Source organism: Camellia sinensis, chromosome 11, assembly GCF_055761805.1.
Source record: "Camellia sinensis isolate YWXY chromosome 11, ASM5576180v1, whole genome shotgun sequence".
NCBI lineage: Eukaryota > Viridiplantae > Streptophyta > Magnoliopsida > Ericales > Theaceae > Camellia > Camellia sinensis.
In genome coordinates this window covers 27,702,900-27,718,040 of record NC_138971.1, presented here as the reverse complement: position 1 = coordinate 27,718,040, position 15,141 = coordinate 27,702,900, and the positions used below count along the sequence as shown (strand labels likewise).

The 15,141-nt window shown below is 39.4% G+C and overlaps 1 protein-coding gene across 1 annotated transcript in view; it reads left to right on the top strand.

Annotated features, from left to right (window-relative positions):
* Nucleotides 1–3,423: 3,423 nt before the first annotated feature.
* Nucleotides 3,424–15,141, top strand: part of LOC114311083 (D-galacturonate reductase) — a 28,572-nt gene continuing 16,854 nt past the window's right edge. The window contains exons 1-2 of the mRNA XM_082893681.1: nucleotides 3,424–3,932; nucleotides 6,343–6,586. Coding sequence (XP_082749807.1) covers nucleotides 3,619–3,932; nucleotides 6,343–6,586 — 558 coding nt within the window. The 5' untranslated portion in view covers nucleotides 3,424–3,618. The remainder of the gene's footprint in view (nucleotides 3,933–6,342; nucleotides 6,587–15,141) is intronic.

Sequence of the window (15,141 nt, the reverse complement as noted above, 5' to 3'; positions counted from 1 at the left end):
AGCCTCCTGGAGCTTTGTGTAAGTTTCTGAAATCAACTGCAAACAATGGCGAGATAAGACATCACGATGGAATTTACCGACAAAGCGCATCGAGCATGCATGCATCCATTATCATCCAAAAAAGAGCCGGGACAGTCCATTTGCATGCCAGTTTATAGCTTACTTAGCTAATTTGTTAATTAGTTAGTGGTTGTGTAATAATTAGCTGTAATTCGTTATTCATTTCGGGCTGTATTATTCTTTCGGACCCTCCGAGCGAGGGCACAACTGTAATAAGTGTGCGTGTGTGTGATGTATGTCTTCCAACCCCACGTCTTTCTCCCTTTTATTTACCAGCTTATGATGGTTAGATTAGGGCATGTTTCAATTAGCATACTTATGCTTGCATATTTGCATTATTCATCTGTCTTGCATGCACCGGGCTCGGTGCATCATACTAACTGCATTGTCTTTCAATTCCGAGTTGAATACGTGTTAGTTGTAGCATTTCACATGCCATTGTAGAATAGTCGAACCTATTGTAGTAGCATTTTGCATGTGTTGCATTAGGCATTTCAGCATAGTTAGGATCATGCATGGATCTCTAACATAACTTTTGTTTTGGCTTGGAGTACTCGGTAAGTTTTATGCTTTAGCATCCTTGCATGTGTGTGAGTGACTGCCATGATAGCATGTTTACCATGAGGCTAATTGCTTATGTGATATAACTGCCTGAATGCCTGTGGGTGAAGGTTGGGTTATTTGGATTGGAACAATTCATTAAATGCGAGTTTTAAGCCCACTTGAGAGTGGCAAAATCATTTTTTCTAAGCCCACCCGAGGGTGGCAAATCCACGTCTTAGCCTACTTACGAGTAGCACCATCAAACTATTTTCAAATAAACAAACATGAGATGTTTTGTTCCAATTCAGGTGATCCAGTCTATACTTGTATGCTGTGCTCATCACATAGTAAATCTAGGCTAATAATCGAAATAAGAACGCATAATGTTTTCAAAACTAGATATTATGGTTAGTAGAGGCCGATCTTTGATCAGGCGAGCGGGGGTGCTCACGAAGTGACCTTCCCCAATCGTACCCAAGTTCCCGAGCCGAGGCAACTTTGGTGATGACGGACATAGGCAACGATTCAGGGTTTCCTAAATTTTTCAAAATAAAATATTTAGGTGGCGACTATGTATCTGGCAAAGCAGTCCATGTTTGGCACTTCTTTCAAAAAAATCTGTTTTCAAAAACGATTTGCCGGATTAGGACTCTTTGATGATTCATCAGTCTTGCATTGCACTCCGCGAGATTAGATACAAGACCATGACTTTTGAGTCCTGAACTGTAGTGAGTACAAATGAACAGAACAGGACTCATCCTCCCGGGACGTTCGGGGACGTCTACAGTTATGCAATACCATTCATGGAACTGACTTCTCGGGAGGATGACAAGTGCCTAGTCTGTGACATCTGTCCCATGCGCATACATACAAATATATATTGAGAAATGCTAATTACCCCTCAGTGATAGTGATTATTGTTAATATATGCATAAAATGTGTAATAATGTATGAAAATATGTGTGAATATATAAATTTGAATAAATTTCACTTTACACTCCTGTAATTTGCACATTATTCCACTTCATTCCCTAACTTTCTAATTGTTTCTAGTTTAACTCCTTAAACTTCTAATCAAGTTATAACTGGACCCAATTTTGTAGCTTTGTTTTGAAAATTGACAGAGAGATCAATATAAAATTTTGGTAAGAGTATAGTTATGCTAAGGGTTGAAGTGTGGTTTTGATATAAAAAAAAAAAAATGTAGGGTGTTATGTGTAATTAATATTGTCACATAGTTGTTTTTCGTTAGCTTTAAATGGTATTATACAAATGGACTCAATTTCAATTTGATTCAAAGTTTAGAAGATTAACCGAGACAATTAAAATTTTAAGGGAAAGGAGATTGGATGTAAATGGGTACAAAATTAATTTACCATATATTAAGGTTTTAACATTCTTGACATTATTTTGGCCCCGTTTAATATCACTTATAAGTTAGTTTTCCAGATTATTAGCTTGAAAAGATTGAAATAAATTATAAATCTATTTAGTGTAATTTTTTTTATAATATTTGGAGAAAAAAAAAAGTTGTGAAATCTATTTGTTTAAATAAGTTGTTACGTAATAACTATTTTGTTTATGCAGATATCTAAAAAGGTAAATTACACCGGTAGTTTCTACATTTCGTCTCTTGTGTCATTTTAGTCTTTGCTCTTTCAATTAGCTCAATTTTAACCCTTAATTTTAGAGTTTGTGTCAATTTGATCCAATTGGTAATATCGTTAATGTTTTTGATGAAAGATTGTCACTGAATTAATTGAGATTAATTCAATGAGTTGAGCAAAGTTATGATTTTACCCTTAAAATCATGACACATGCCACTGATGTACACATTTTTATTAAAAAAATGCCAACTATATTATATTCAATTGGAATAAATTGAAACAAAATCATAAACTTATAGTCAAAAGAGAGTCAATTGAAATTATAAAGACTAAAATGACACAATAATCAAAATACAGGGACTACTATTATAATTTGTCCTACCTAAAATATGCTCAAAAGTTATAATAATTCAAGACTATAGAAATGAAGCTCATTTATCTTCCATCCCTACGTATTTAAGAGATCCAAATAATTTTTTTTTTTAAATTACAAATTGTAATTATAGAAAATCTTTCTTTTTATGATAAAATAAATTATAATTTAAAATTACAACCAAACATCATTAATTAACTATTCTTTTTAAATAAACTAAAGAAACATTATTGTTTACACTAAGACCCTTATACTATTAATGAATATCACTTTACTCCACTCATCATAAGTATATACATATTGATCCTCTCAATTATGAAAATGATATATACATATATATGTATATATAAATACACCATTTGGTCTATAGAAGGTCAAACTAATGAAGGAATCAAAATGTACGAGTTTAAAGATGAAATGAGTAAACTAATATTCATTAATAATTAAGGAGATTTGGGTGTAAATAGTCCTAAATTGACTTACCAAACAAGTTGTTCATCCTTAAGCAACATTTGGGGGAAGTAATATTATAAATTTAGAATTATTTACTCAAATTCACTCGGAAGCAATAATTAATAGTTCAAATTCATTTCACTTAAAAACTCCACACTTTATCAATTTAGGTGGTGTTTGGTTTCATTTTTAGCTAAATAATTACAAAAAGACAAAAAAAAGTCACAAAATCATAAAAAACCAAAAATCACAAAAAGACCAAAAAAAAAATCCACTATTGCAAAGTTAAAAAGCCAAAAAAGTCAATCAAGTATACCAAACGAACACAAAAGTCTCAAACTAAAAAAATTAAAAAAATTAAAAAACAAACTAAAAAAAAGTCATTAGGCTTAATCTTCACCACACATACCTATTCTAAACTATGGGATTTAGACTTTTCTGAGGCAGAACTCATAAAAGTTATATATATACAAGTGTGTAAAGCTAATAGGAGATCAAAGGATCTTGGCAAACATACTATACATACTCTGTTATTCTTTTGAAACGGCCAAACCAACGGTTGACTCAAAATAAAATTGAAAAATGGCAGTTATTCCTGAGATAACTTTGGGATCGTCAGGCAAGGCGATGCCGGTGATCGGAATGGGAACAGGTTGTTACCCTCCTGTTGGTCCAGAAGCCACCACATCTGCCATTCTTGAAGCCATCAGAGTCGGTTACCGCCACTTCGACACCGCCTTCATTTATGGTTCCGAGCAGCCTCTAGGCGTGGCTGTTGCCGAAGCTCTTCGTCTCGGCGTCGTCAAGTCTCGCGATGAGCTTCACATCACCACCAAGCTATGGTGCAGCTTTGCCCACCGTGACAAAGTCGTCTCCGGCATCAAAACCAGCCTCAAGTAATTTTTTGTTTATTTATTTTTTTGAGGAATGCTAGTAATCTCAAAAATTCTATCAAAAGTTAGGTGTGGGACCCACACCCATGTGAGATCTTTAGTAAAATTTTTGATAAAATTTTTAACATTTTTATTATTTTTTTCATCCTTATTAATTGTTAAATTTGCGCTAATCATTCACCTCATCACTGCAATCCACTATTTTGGCGTAAAACACATATTTTCATTTCAGAAACGAAACTTCTACAATACACGCGTTGAAAAAAAAATATCATAGGCCCAATTATGATCTGTCATCTTTGATTATAATCTATTGTGAAATTGATTTTGATTTTGTTGTTACTCATTGTAGTATTAGTTATTATTTAATTATAATTTTTTGTGATTATTATTTTGATTATGATCTAATAAATTTTTGAATATGCCTCAAATAGTATTTTGTTATGATTCTTAATTATGACATATTGTGGTATTGGTTATGACTCAGTTATGATATATTGTAATTGTAATTTTGGTTTTGGTTTTGACCAAAAATATGTATCAAAGTGTTTGGTTATGATATATTAAATTATGATAAAAAAAAATATGACCACTATGTGATATTAATATCATAAAGTGTCATAACTTGCATATGATATACTCATTTTTATAAGAGATGTGTATTGTAGCATTATCTTTTTATATTTTTCTATTATATAAAATACACAATTCCCTTTTAAAGTTTTGTCGCCTAATTTTGAATTTTCAAAAGGTTGAGTTTTTCTCAAGTTCTAATATAAACTTCAAAGAATTTGAGGAGTCTGTGGGGTCCATCACGAATCTTATTTCAACGATCTGAATCATTTATTTTGTAGAGCATTTTGTGTATATCATTCATGAAAAAAATTAGATCGATCTGATAATTATCGTAATTTTATTTTATTATGTTTGTCTCCATATATATAAATATCTATTTTCAAAAACATACTTTTCGTTTATTTTTTAGGAGACAAGCACAATGAAATGATAAGGTTACGATTATTTAATTGATACAATATTTTTCATAGATAATATATATTGAAGGTTTTACAAAATAAACAGTTTGAATTATCAAAATAAGATTTGTGGTGACCCTCACAAACTTCTCAAATTTTTTCCAGTTCATATTTGAATTAGAGAAAAGCTTAGCCCTTTTAAAAAAATGCCAACAATTTAACAAAAATTGAAAATTATTATTATTATTTTGTTAGATATTTAATTGGTTCCATTAAAGTTTGTTTACAATATTAATAACACTACTAAAATTAGTGTTGGAGCTTTGCTATAAACACAATAATTGTTCACACAATCAATCAGACACTAGACACAAAGGATGGGTCCCATGCAGGTGGATCTCAGCATTTGTGTCTTGTCTAAACCATTTATATGCACTTAACTTTTCTCTTTAGTGATAATGAAAACTCATATTTAGGATTATATATTTTCAAATCCATTGCAAAACAAAAATGGATAAGAGAAAATTATTTATCCAACTAATTCAGTTGAATAAATAATCAGACACTAATGTCATGAATTATTAATTTTATACCTATCAATCTTACCAATCAAACAAAGCTTATGAGGCTTTATTTCAAAATCATAGCACATCTTAAATCACCATTAATGTAGTTTTATTATGAATCAATTATGTAGTTTTGTGATTTAATAGGTAATGAATGAGGTAATAAACTCTTTCAAATTCACACTAGTGCCTTATCTCTTGTCAGTTTGGTGAGAAAAATATTTCTAAGAATTATTCCATATTCTTATTCCGCGTAATTCCCTCTTTTCACTACTTTATCATCTTATTTTATTAGTGTTTATTAATGAAAATTTTTCTAATTTTATATTATATTTTGAGCGACTTTAGTTGTAACTTGATTAAAATCTCTCAGCAGTCATGAATACTGCAAAAAGAATGTTGTGAGCAAATTATATTTTATCTTGAAATTATTTCACTCCGGTTGTACCTTTATGGAAGGAAAAAAAATAATTTTAACACAATGACAATGCAATTCTTAAACTCTCATAGATTATTATTTCAACTATATTTTATTATTCTCAATTCCTACTTATATCATATTGCCTGTAAATTTGATTTATAATATTTGTGCTAATTATTCGATTTATTATTTTACTAAACCATCATGAATATTTTTAAAAGAATAATACTACATGTACCAATTAGTGTACTAGCTAGTGTACCAATTAATGATGTGGCATAATTTAAGATATTTTTAATATTTATAATGTGATTAATGAATTAGGTCAATAATAATATCATAACTGGTGTTGATACAGTGTTGATACACTAATTAATGAGTAGGGTCAATATTTAAATGCATAATTTAATTTTTTGTTTTCTTAGGGAGTTTGTTTATGATTATTTGTGCAGGACGCTACAGTTGGAATATGTTGATCTGTATTTAATACATTGGCCACTGACCTTCACCCAAGATGTAAGCCAAGCCCCAGTTCCCAAAGAGTACATAGTGCCCTTTGATACGAAGTCTGTGTGGGAAGGCATGGAAGAGTGTCTGAATCTTGGCCTCACTAAGGCCATTGGAGTAAGCAATTTCTCTTCCAAGAAACTTGAGGAAGTCCTTGCAATTGCCAAAATCCCTCCAGCAGTCAATCAAGTCAGTTGCTTTACAAAAACTTGTCCAATTTTTACATGCATATCACAAATATATATATATATATATATATCTTATTTTTAGGACAAATTACATTATTAATCCTATACTTTAGTCCTTATATCATTTTCGTCCCTATAATTTCAATGGACTTAATTTGAACCTTGAATTTTTTACCTAATTTCAAATTGATCCAATTGATTAGCATTTTTTTATGATAAATGCACATTAGCAGCATGTGTCATATTTTTAGAAGTAAAATTGTAAATTTGATCAATTCAGTGACTTAGCCTCAATCAATTCAATGATAATTTTTCGTCAAAAATACTAACGGCGTTATCTATTGAACCAAATTAATGCAAAATTTAAATTAAGAGTCAAAATTGAATTAATTAAAATTGTATAGAGTAAAATGATACAAGTCCCTATCTTTTAATTGTAATAGTCAATATTGTGCATGTTCGATCAAATTACAATATAGTCCTTCTGTTAGTTCGATATTATATTTGCTAATAGAAATTGTCCCATGACACTTCCTTTCACTTTCGGTCATTTAAGACATTTTTAAAAAAATAATAATAATAATACCAAATTAATCGAAAGATCACATTTTAACTTGCTCGGAAATGCAAGTAATTGATTATTATAATTGAGAGGGTAATTTTTGGGAAAATTGGGCCGAACTTCGAGTTTGGTTTTGAGGCCCAAAACGCAGTGGACTAGGTAAAAAGGCCGTACAGAATACTCCGGCCCAGAAGGGCAAAGTTACTCCGGCCTTGGGAAGACAAAGCTACTTCGGCCCAAGGAGGCAAAATTACTCCGGCTCAAGAAGAGATCGTTACTTCAGCCCGAGGAAGAGTGAAATTACTCCGGTCTGGAGGCAATTCACAGTTAGGCCGGTCTCAGAGTTAGTCCGGTCGCAGTATGTTCTGAGAAGGCCGGTGTCGGAATTAGTCCGATCGTGACTTACATTGGTTAGGTCGGTCCGAACTTGTTACTTGGAAGTTTGATCTAAGCGCATCAAGGTCGAACAGGGCAGCCGAAGTAAAGAGTTGGAGGAGAAGACCGAGCTAAGGATAGTTCGGCCTTCTGTGGCTCGGTATAGCCAAGTTTACTTCGGTCAAAAGGAAGTTCGGCCGTAAAGAAAACCATCCCACTTGGTTTAAGCAGTGGGGGAGGGTGTAAAAGGATAAGCATTATCCTTAAGAGATTGAATCCTAGGAGGACTCTGTATGGAGAAATACAAGTCCTACTAGGATTGTGCCATATGAAACTTATAAAAGCTCACAAGCATCACCTTGGAGGAGGTAATTGAACATAATCTTTCTGAGAACTTAGAGCTTTGTCTATTTGTCAAGTTTTCTGACTTAGGCATCGGAGAGGTTTCCGGCACACACCCGCCGGCTAGCTCACGTTTGTGTTTTCAGGTGACAAAGCGACGTCGTACGGAGAAGCGTGGACTTGGTCAACAGGATTATACGAGGAGAATTATTTCCTCCCCGTACAATTGGCGCCGTCTGTGGGAACAACAGACAAGAACAAAAACCTCTTGACTAAGCTTCTCCTTTTCTCATTCAATGGCACACATTGAAGACTTGCCGCAGTCCGCCGTCGACGGACTAACTCCAGAAGGGGGGGCAAGGCGTGAAGGATTACCTGTTGTCCCTCCCATGGCAGATTTGGAGCCCCAACAACATAACTCCAGGAGGAGTGGCAGGGGAAGGCGGAATAGCAGCCCTCGTCACTCTCAGAGTCCTGACAGACAAAGGAGGAGGATTGATCCTCAAGCCCTGGAAGATCGCGTGAAGGAACAAGATGAACTAATTCGAAGGATGGCGGCGGACATGGAGGCTTTAAAACGCCAGATGAAGACTAAAGATGTGGCGACAGGAGAGGGGCGCAAGCATAAGACGCCCCCTCGCCACTCAGAGAGTCGTAGTAGGAATACTACACCTTCCCAAAGAGAGAGCAGAAGCCTCAGGACAGGCGACACTCACTCCTTATCTTCAAGAACTCGTCACTCCAGGTCTGAAAGGACGAGATCCGAAAGATCATACACTGAAGGAAGCACGTATTGGCCTTCACATTCACACCAAACCAGATCCAGACAGACCGAGCTACCCAGGTCATCCGACTTACGAACCGTGCTAGAAGAAAAAGCACGATGCAAGGAGGATGCCAGGGCAAAGGATCCACACCGAATTTCGGCCCTACAACGGTTGGCTCCTCGAACGCATGGAAGCGTCGAGGTTGGAATGCCAATACCGCGACCGGCCTACGAACCAGCGGACAAAGCATTGGCAAGACTACAGACTTCGCCGTTTGTCCCAGCGATCGAAAACGCACCCCTACCATCAGGCTTCCTTCAGCCGAAGTTCAATACATATGAAGGGAAGACGGATCCGTATTCTCACCTGAGCCACTTTCGCCAAGTCATGGCTGTGTACAGGCGAAACGAGGCCCTAATGTGCATACTCTTCCCATCAAGTCTGGGCGACTTAGGCTTGACTTGGTTCGAAAAACTCCCAGAGGGCAGCATAGCCTCCTGGGCCCAATTGGCAGAAGCGTTCGTAACAAGGTTTCGGACAAATACTAAAACACCGGTGGAGATAGACCAGTTACTCTCCATCGACATGGGTGAGAAAGAAACCCTCAGATCTTACAACAGTCGCTACTGGGAAACATTCAACCAGATTGGAGACTGCCCCACCAGTCTAGCCATTGCGCAATATAAAAGAGGCCTACCAGTAGGGAACCGACTAAGGGATTCAATCACCATGACGCCGCCCCTCACCATGGAGGCCCTGATGGAGAGAGTGCATCAGCACATCAGGGTAGAAGAGGATGGCGCACGTACAAAGGCGAAATCTAGCACTACCTTAGTGCCAGAAAAGAAGATCTCAGCAAAGGTCAATACAGTAGATAGACAGAACAAAAACGGGCGTGGCAGACGAGATAACGGAGAAGACCCAGACAAAAGATGGTTGAGAATCCGCACTGCCATAACAACGGTGTTCAAAAAACCAATATATCGGATTCTAAGCGAAATCAAAGATGAGCCTTTTGTCAAGTGGCCAGCCAAGCTTGGGGAAGCTCAGAAGAATTACGACGACAGATCACGGTGCACCTTCCACAAAGAAAAGGGGCACCGAACTGAGAATTGCACGCCACTAAGACAGCACTTGGAAGAATTGGTGGCAGCAGGCCACTTGGACAAATACATTGAAGGAGGAGCACAACCGGCCCCCCAAGATCATAATGACCAACCCAACAGAATGCCAAACGATGCACCACCACAAGGCATTATCAATGTAATTCATGGAGTTTTTGAACCTGAGCGCGTATGCGAGCTTAGAGGTTCGATCAAGAAGGCTGAGCACTTTAGGGAAGTATTAAGTGCCCAACCCGCCATCAAGAGGGGGAGGACAGAGGCAACAAACGTCATGTCCTTTTCGGATAAGGACTTGGAACGAATTTACTGCCCCCATAATGATGCCCTGGTTGTCACTCTCCGAGTCAAGGATTTTGACGTCAAGCGGATTCTGATTGACCAGGGTAGTTCATGTGAGATCATGTATTACAACACATTCAAACAACTAAAACTACAAGACAAAGACTTGGCACCTGCAGTTTCTCCCCTGATTGGATTCAACTCCATGCCAGAGTGGCCTGTCGGCAAAATAATCCTTCCAGTCAGAGCAGGAAGTGTATCAAAACAGGTGGAGTTCTGGGTATTGAAGGTCCCCTCCACCTACAACATCATCCTGGGCAGAACATGGCTGCATGCTATGCGTTCGGTAGCGTCATCATACCATCAGATAATACGGTTCCCCAATGACGCCGGTATAATTGAAGAAGTCTATGGCGATCAGATCATGTCAAAACAGTGTTTCGCCACAGCAAATGGAAGCCGAGCTGCCAAAGGATACGTTCATTCGGTGGAAGAACCAGAGAGTAATGAACTATTCGCGGACGTCGGCAAAGAGGCTAATCAGAAAGCGGTGGAAGACTTGGTGGAGGTAAAAATAGATGAGAAGAACCCGGATAAGTTCTTCTTGCTTGGCTCATCATTGTCCAGCGCTGAGAGATTAGAGGTCTTGGAATTCTTGACTTCTAATATCGAAGTGTTTGCCTGGACACCTTACGACATGCCAGGCATTGATCCAAACTTCATCAGTCACCAGCTCAATGTCCACCCATCCGCCAGACCAGTCATTCAACGCACGCGCAGATCGGCACTCCACCACGCCGAAATAGTGGCAGAAGAGGTAGGCAACCTGCTGGAGGCAGGAGCGATAAGGGAAGTGCACTACCCAAAATGGATCTCCAACACCGTCGTAGTGCCAAAAAAGAATGGTAAATGGCGTGTCTGCGTCGACTACAAAACAGTCAACAAAGCGTGCCCAAAAGATAGCTTCCCTCTACCAAGGATAGATCAACTGGTGGACTTAACGGCAGGACATAACCGACTTAGCTTTTTGGATGCATACAGAGGCTACCACCAGATCGCCATGCATGAACCAGACCAGGAGGTCACATCCTTCACAACACCAAGGGGGTTATATTGCTACAAGGTCATGCCCTTCGGCCTAAAGAACGCAGGGGCGACATTCCAAAGGATGGTCACCAAGATGTTTGAACCATTGTTAGGCAGAACAATGGAGGCGTACATCGACGACATGGTGGTCAAAAGCAAGGATGAGAATGACCATCTGAAAGACCTAGGCGAGATGTTCCAGATCCTGAAGAAACACAAGTTGCGCCTCAACGCATCCAAATGCGCATTCGGAGTTGGATCTGGCAAATTCTTGGGCTTCCTGGTGACCAACCGAGGTATAGAAGCAGACCCCTCTCAGATCAAAGCAATCCAGGAGTTGGAGAGACCAAACTCAGTCAAAGAAGTGCAGCATCTCACTGGTATGGCGGCTGCGCTAAACCGGTTCATAAGCAGGTCATCAGACAGACTACGACCATTCTTCCAAGCTTTAAAAGCCAAGTTTGAGTGGGATGAAGAATGCGACCGAGCTCTGGAAAGCTTGAAGGAGTACATGTCTTCCCCACCACTACTTGTAACTCCAGTTCCTGGTGAAGAACTCTTTTTATACCTGGCAGTTTCTCAGCACGCAGTTAGCGCAGTGTTGGTTCGTGCAGAAGGAATACAACACCTGCCCATCTTTTATGTAAGCAAGACATTGTTGGGAGCTGAAACAAGGTACTTGCCCTTGGAGAAACTAGCATTAGCATTAATGATGGCATCCAGAAAGTTGGCACATTACTTTCACGCCCACACCATAGTCGTTCTCACAGCCTTTCCACTAAAAGCTCTGTTTGAAAGGGCGAACTTTAGTGGGCGAATTTTGAAGTGGGCAGTAGAATTGGGACAATTCGACGTCAAATTCCAACCTAAAACCGCAATAAAAGCCCAATCCTTGGCAGACTTCGTCGCAGAATTCACCCCTGGAAGTCATCATATCTGCCCAGTCGACCTGACTGACGCAACCGAACTAGGGACGGAAGTTGACGCCGGAATAGCGCAACCCCTAGTAGAAGGTAGTCAATCAAGCACCAAGACAGACCATGCTAAGGATAGCAAGGAAGAGACAGACAAAGGCTTGCCAAAAGTTCAAACAGAGGACGAAGGACAGATAGCCAACATGGACCTTGAAGATAACACCATTCTAGACCTCACGGCATCATCTGATCCTTCCACTTGCTGGAAATTATTCGTTGGAGAGATGTGGAAGCTCTTTGTGGATGGAGCATCCAACCGACATGGCGCAGGGCTTGGCATAGTCCTCATCTCTCCAGACGGTCTGGTTATAGAGCAAGCAATCAACCTTGGCTTCCCAGCATCCAACAATGAAGCAGAGTATGAGGCGCTTATCGCAGGACTCAAGTCAGCACACTTCATGAAAGCAGCCGAACTAATGGTATACAGTGACTCTCTGCTGGTGGTAAACCAAATTTCGGGCGAATACGAAGCAAAGGACGACAGAATGGCCAAGTACCAAGAGTTAGTCAGAACAGAGATCAAGAAGTTTGATGTGGTAAGGATAGAACAAATTGGCAGGGAGGAAAACAGCCGAGCGGACGAGCTAGCAGGCCTGGCCTCAATGGCAGATACATCGATCCCTCATCCATTACTCATCGACTTCTTACCAAGACCAAGTATAGAAGACCCCGAAGCAGAAGAAGTATGTTGCACTAAATTAGGCCCTTCATGGATGGATCCCATCATCCTGTTCCTAAAAGACGGCATCCTACCAGCAGAGAAAAAAGAAGCCAACAAAATAAGGGCAAAGTCGCAGCGATTTTGGCTATCTCCATCTTTGGCATTATACAAGAAGTCATTCTCTGGGCCTTACCTCAAGTGCGTTCATCCCAGCAAAGTAGAAGCCTTCCTATTCGAAATACATGAAGGGGTATGTGGAAGTCATCAAGGGGGAAGGTCGCTCGCCTACAGGGCTATTTCGCAAGGATATTGGTGGCCATATATGCAAGCAGACTCAGAAAAATATGTGAAGAAGTGTGAAAAATGCCAGAAATTCGCACACCAAATACATCAACCAGCAAGAGAACTCCTACCTTTAACTAGCCCATGGCCTTTCGCAATGTGGGGCTTAGACATAGTAGGACCACTTCCAACAGCACCCGGAGGCAGAAAATTCTTTCTCGCAGCAACAGACTACTTCACAAAGTGGGTGGAAGCAGAAGCATTGGCGTCAATCAAAGAGAAGGATGTGAAGAAGTTTGTTTGGCAGAATATTATCACTCGGTTTGGCATACCAAAAGCACTGATCTCAGACAATGGAACTCAGTTCGACGGCAAGATCTTTAGAAGCTTTTGTGAAGAGTACAAGATAGAGTTCTACAATTCCACACCGGCATATCCCCAAGCAAATGGGCAAGCAGAAGCATCAAATAAAGTCGTCTTGGATGGACTAAAGAAAAGGCTAGAGAAGGCAAAAGGCAAGTGGGCAGATGAACTTCCTCATGTTTTATGGGCCTACCGCACCACACCTCGGCGATCAACAGGAGAAACACCATTCTCCTTAGCATATGGAATGGAAGCGGTGATCCCACTAGAAGTTGGCCTCCCCACAATTCGAAGCGAAAATTTTGATCCAGACTTAAATGGAGAAGCCATAGCCTTAGAACTCAACCTTGCAGAAGAAAGAAGAGAAAGAGCATTGGTCCACATCGCCTCATACCAACGAGAGTTAATCAAAAAATACAGCAAAAAGGTTCATCCAAGACAATTCAAAATTGGCGATTGGGTACTGCGCAAAGTAATGGGAAACACCTTGGTCCCAGGAGACGGCAAGTTAGGCCCCAATTGGGAAGGTCCCTATAAGGTGGTTGGGTTAGCCGGCAAAGGGGCATACCACCTAGAAGACAAGGATGGCAAGGCAATCCCTAGGCCATGGAATACGGCCAATCTCAAGTTATTTTACTTTTAGCTTTTCTTTTTTAAACATGTAATTTTCTCTTCCTTCAATAAAATGAGCTATTCTTTTTGGCACAAATTACTCTTTGTAAAAATTAGCTTTCAAGACTTAAGTATATTGCAAACATGTTATTCTAAGTTAGCTGGAAAAACTAACTTAGAGGTTGGCTGGATTAAACCAACACCCTTCCTAAGCCCAGGATAAGGATCCAAGCTGCAGGACATTTGGTCGGAATAACCAAATACTATAAGTTGGCCGGAAAAACTAACTTAGAGGTTGGCTGGAATAAACCAACACTTGTTACTCTTCAGCCGAAGTAAGTGTAAGGCTGAAGGGTGGTTGGCTGGAATAAACCAACTCTTGTTACTCTTCAGCCGAAGTAAGTGTATGGCTGAAGAATGGTTGGCTGGAATAAACCAACACTTGTTACTCTTCAGCCGAAGTAAGTGTAAGGCTGAAGGGTGGTTGGCTGGAATAAACCAACTCTTGTTACTCTTCAGCCGAAGTAAGTGTATGGCTGAAGAGTGGTTGGCTGGAATAAACCAACTCTTGTTACTCTTCAGCCGAAGTAAGTGTATGGCTGAAGAGTGGTTGGCTGGAATAAACCAACTCTTGTTACTCTTCAGCCGAAGTAAGTGTGAGGCTGAAGAGTGGTTGGCTGGAATAAACCAACACTTGTTTCTCTTCAGCCGAAGTAAGTGTAAGGCTGAAGGGTGGTTGGCTGGAATAAACCAACACTTGTTACTCTTCAGCCGAAGTAAGTGTAAGGCTGAAGGGTGGTTGGCTGGAATAAACCAACTCTTGTTACTCTTCAGCCGAAGTAAGTATATGGCTGAAGAGTGGTTGGCTGGAATAAACCAACACTTGTTACTCTTCAGCCGAAGTAAGTGTAAGGCTGAAGGGTGGTTGGCTGGAATAAACCAACTCTTGTTACTCTTCAGCCGAAGTAAGTGTATGGCTGAAGAGTGGTTGGCTGGAATAAACCAACTCTTGTTTCTCTTCAGCCGAAGTAAGTGTAAGGCTGAAGAGTGGTTGGCTGGATTAAACCAACACTTAATACTCCTCAGCCGAAGTAATTATGTCGGCTAAGGAGTGGTTGGCTGGTAAGTA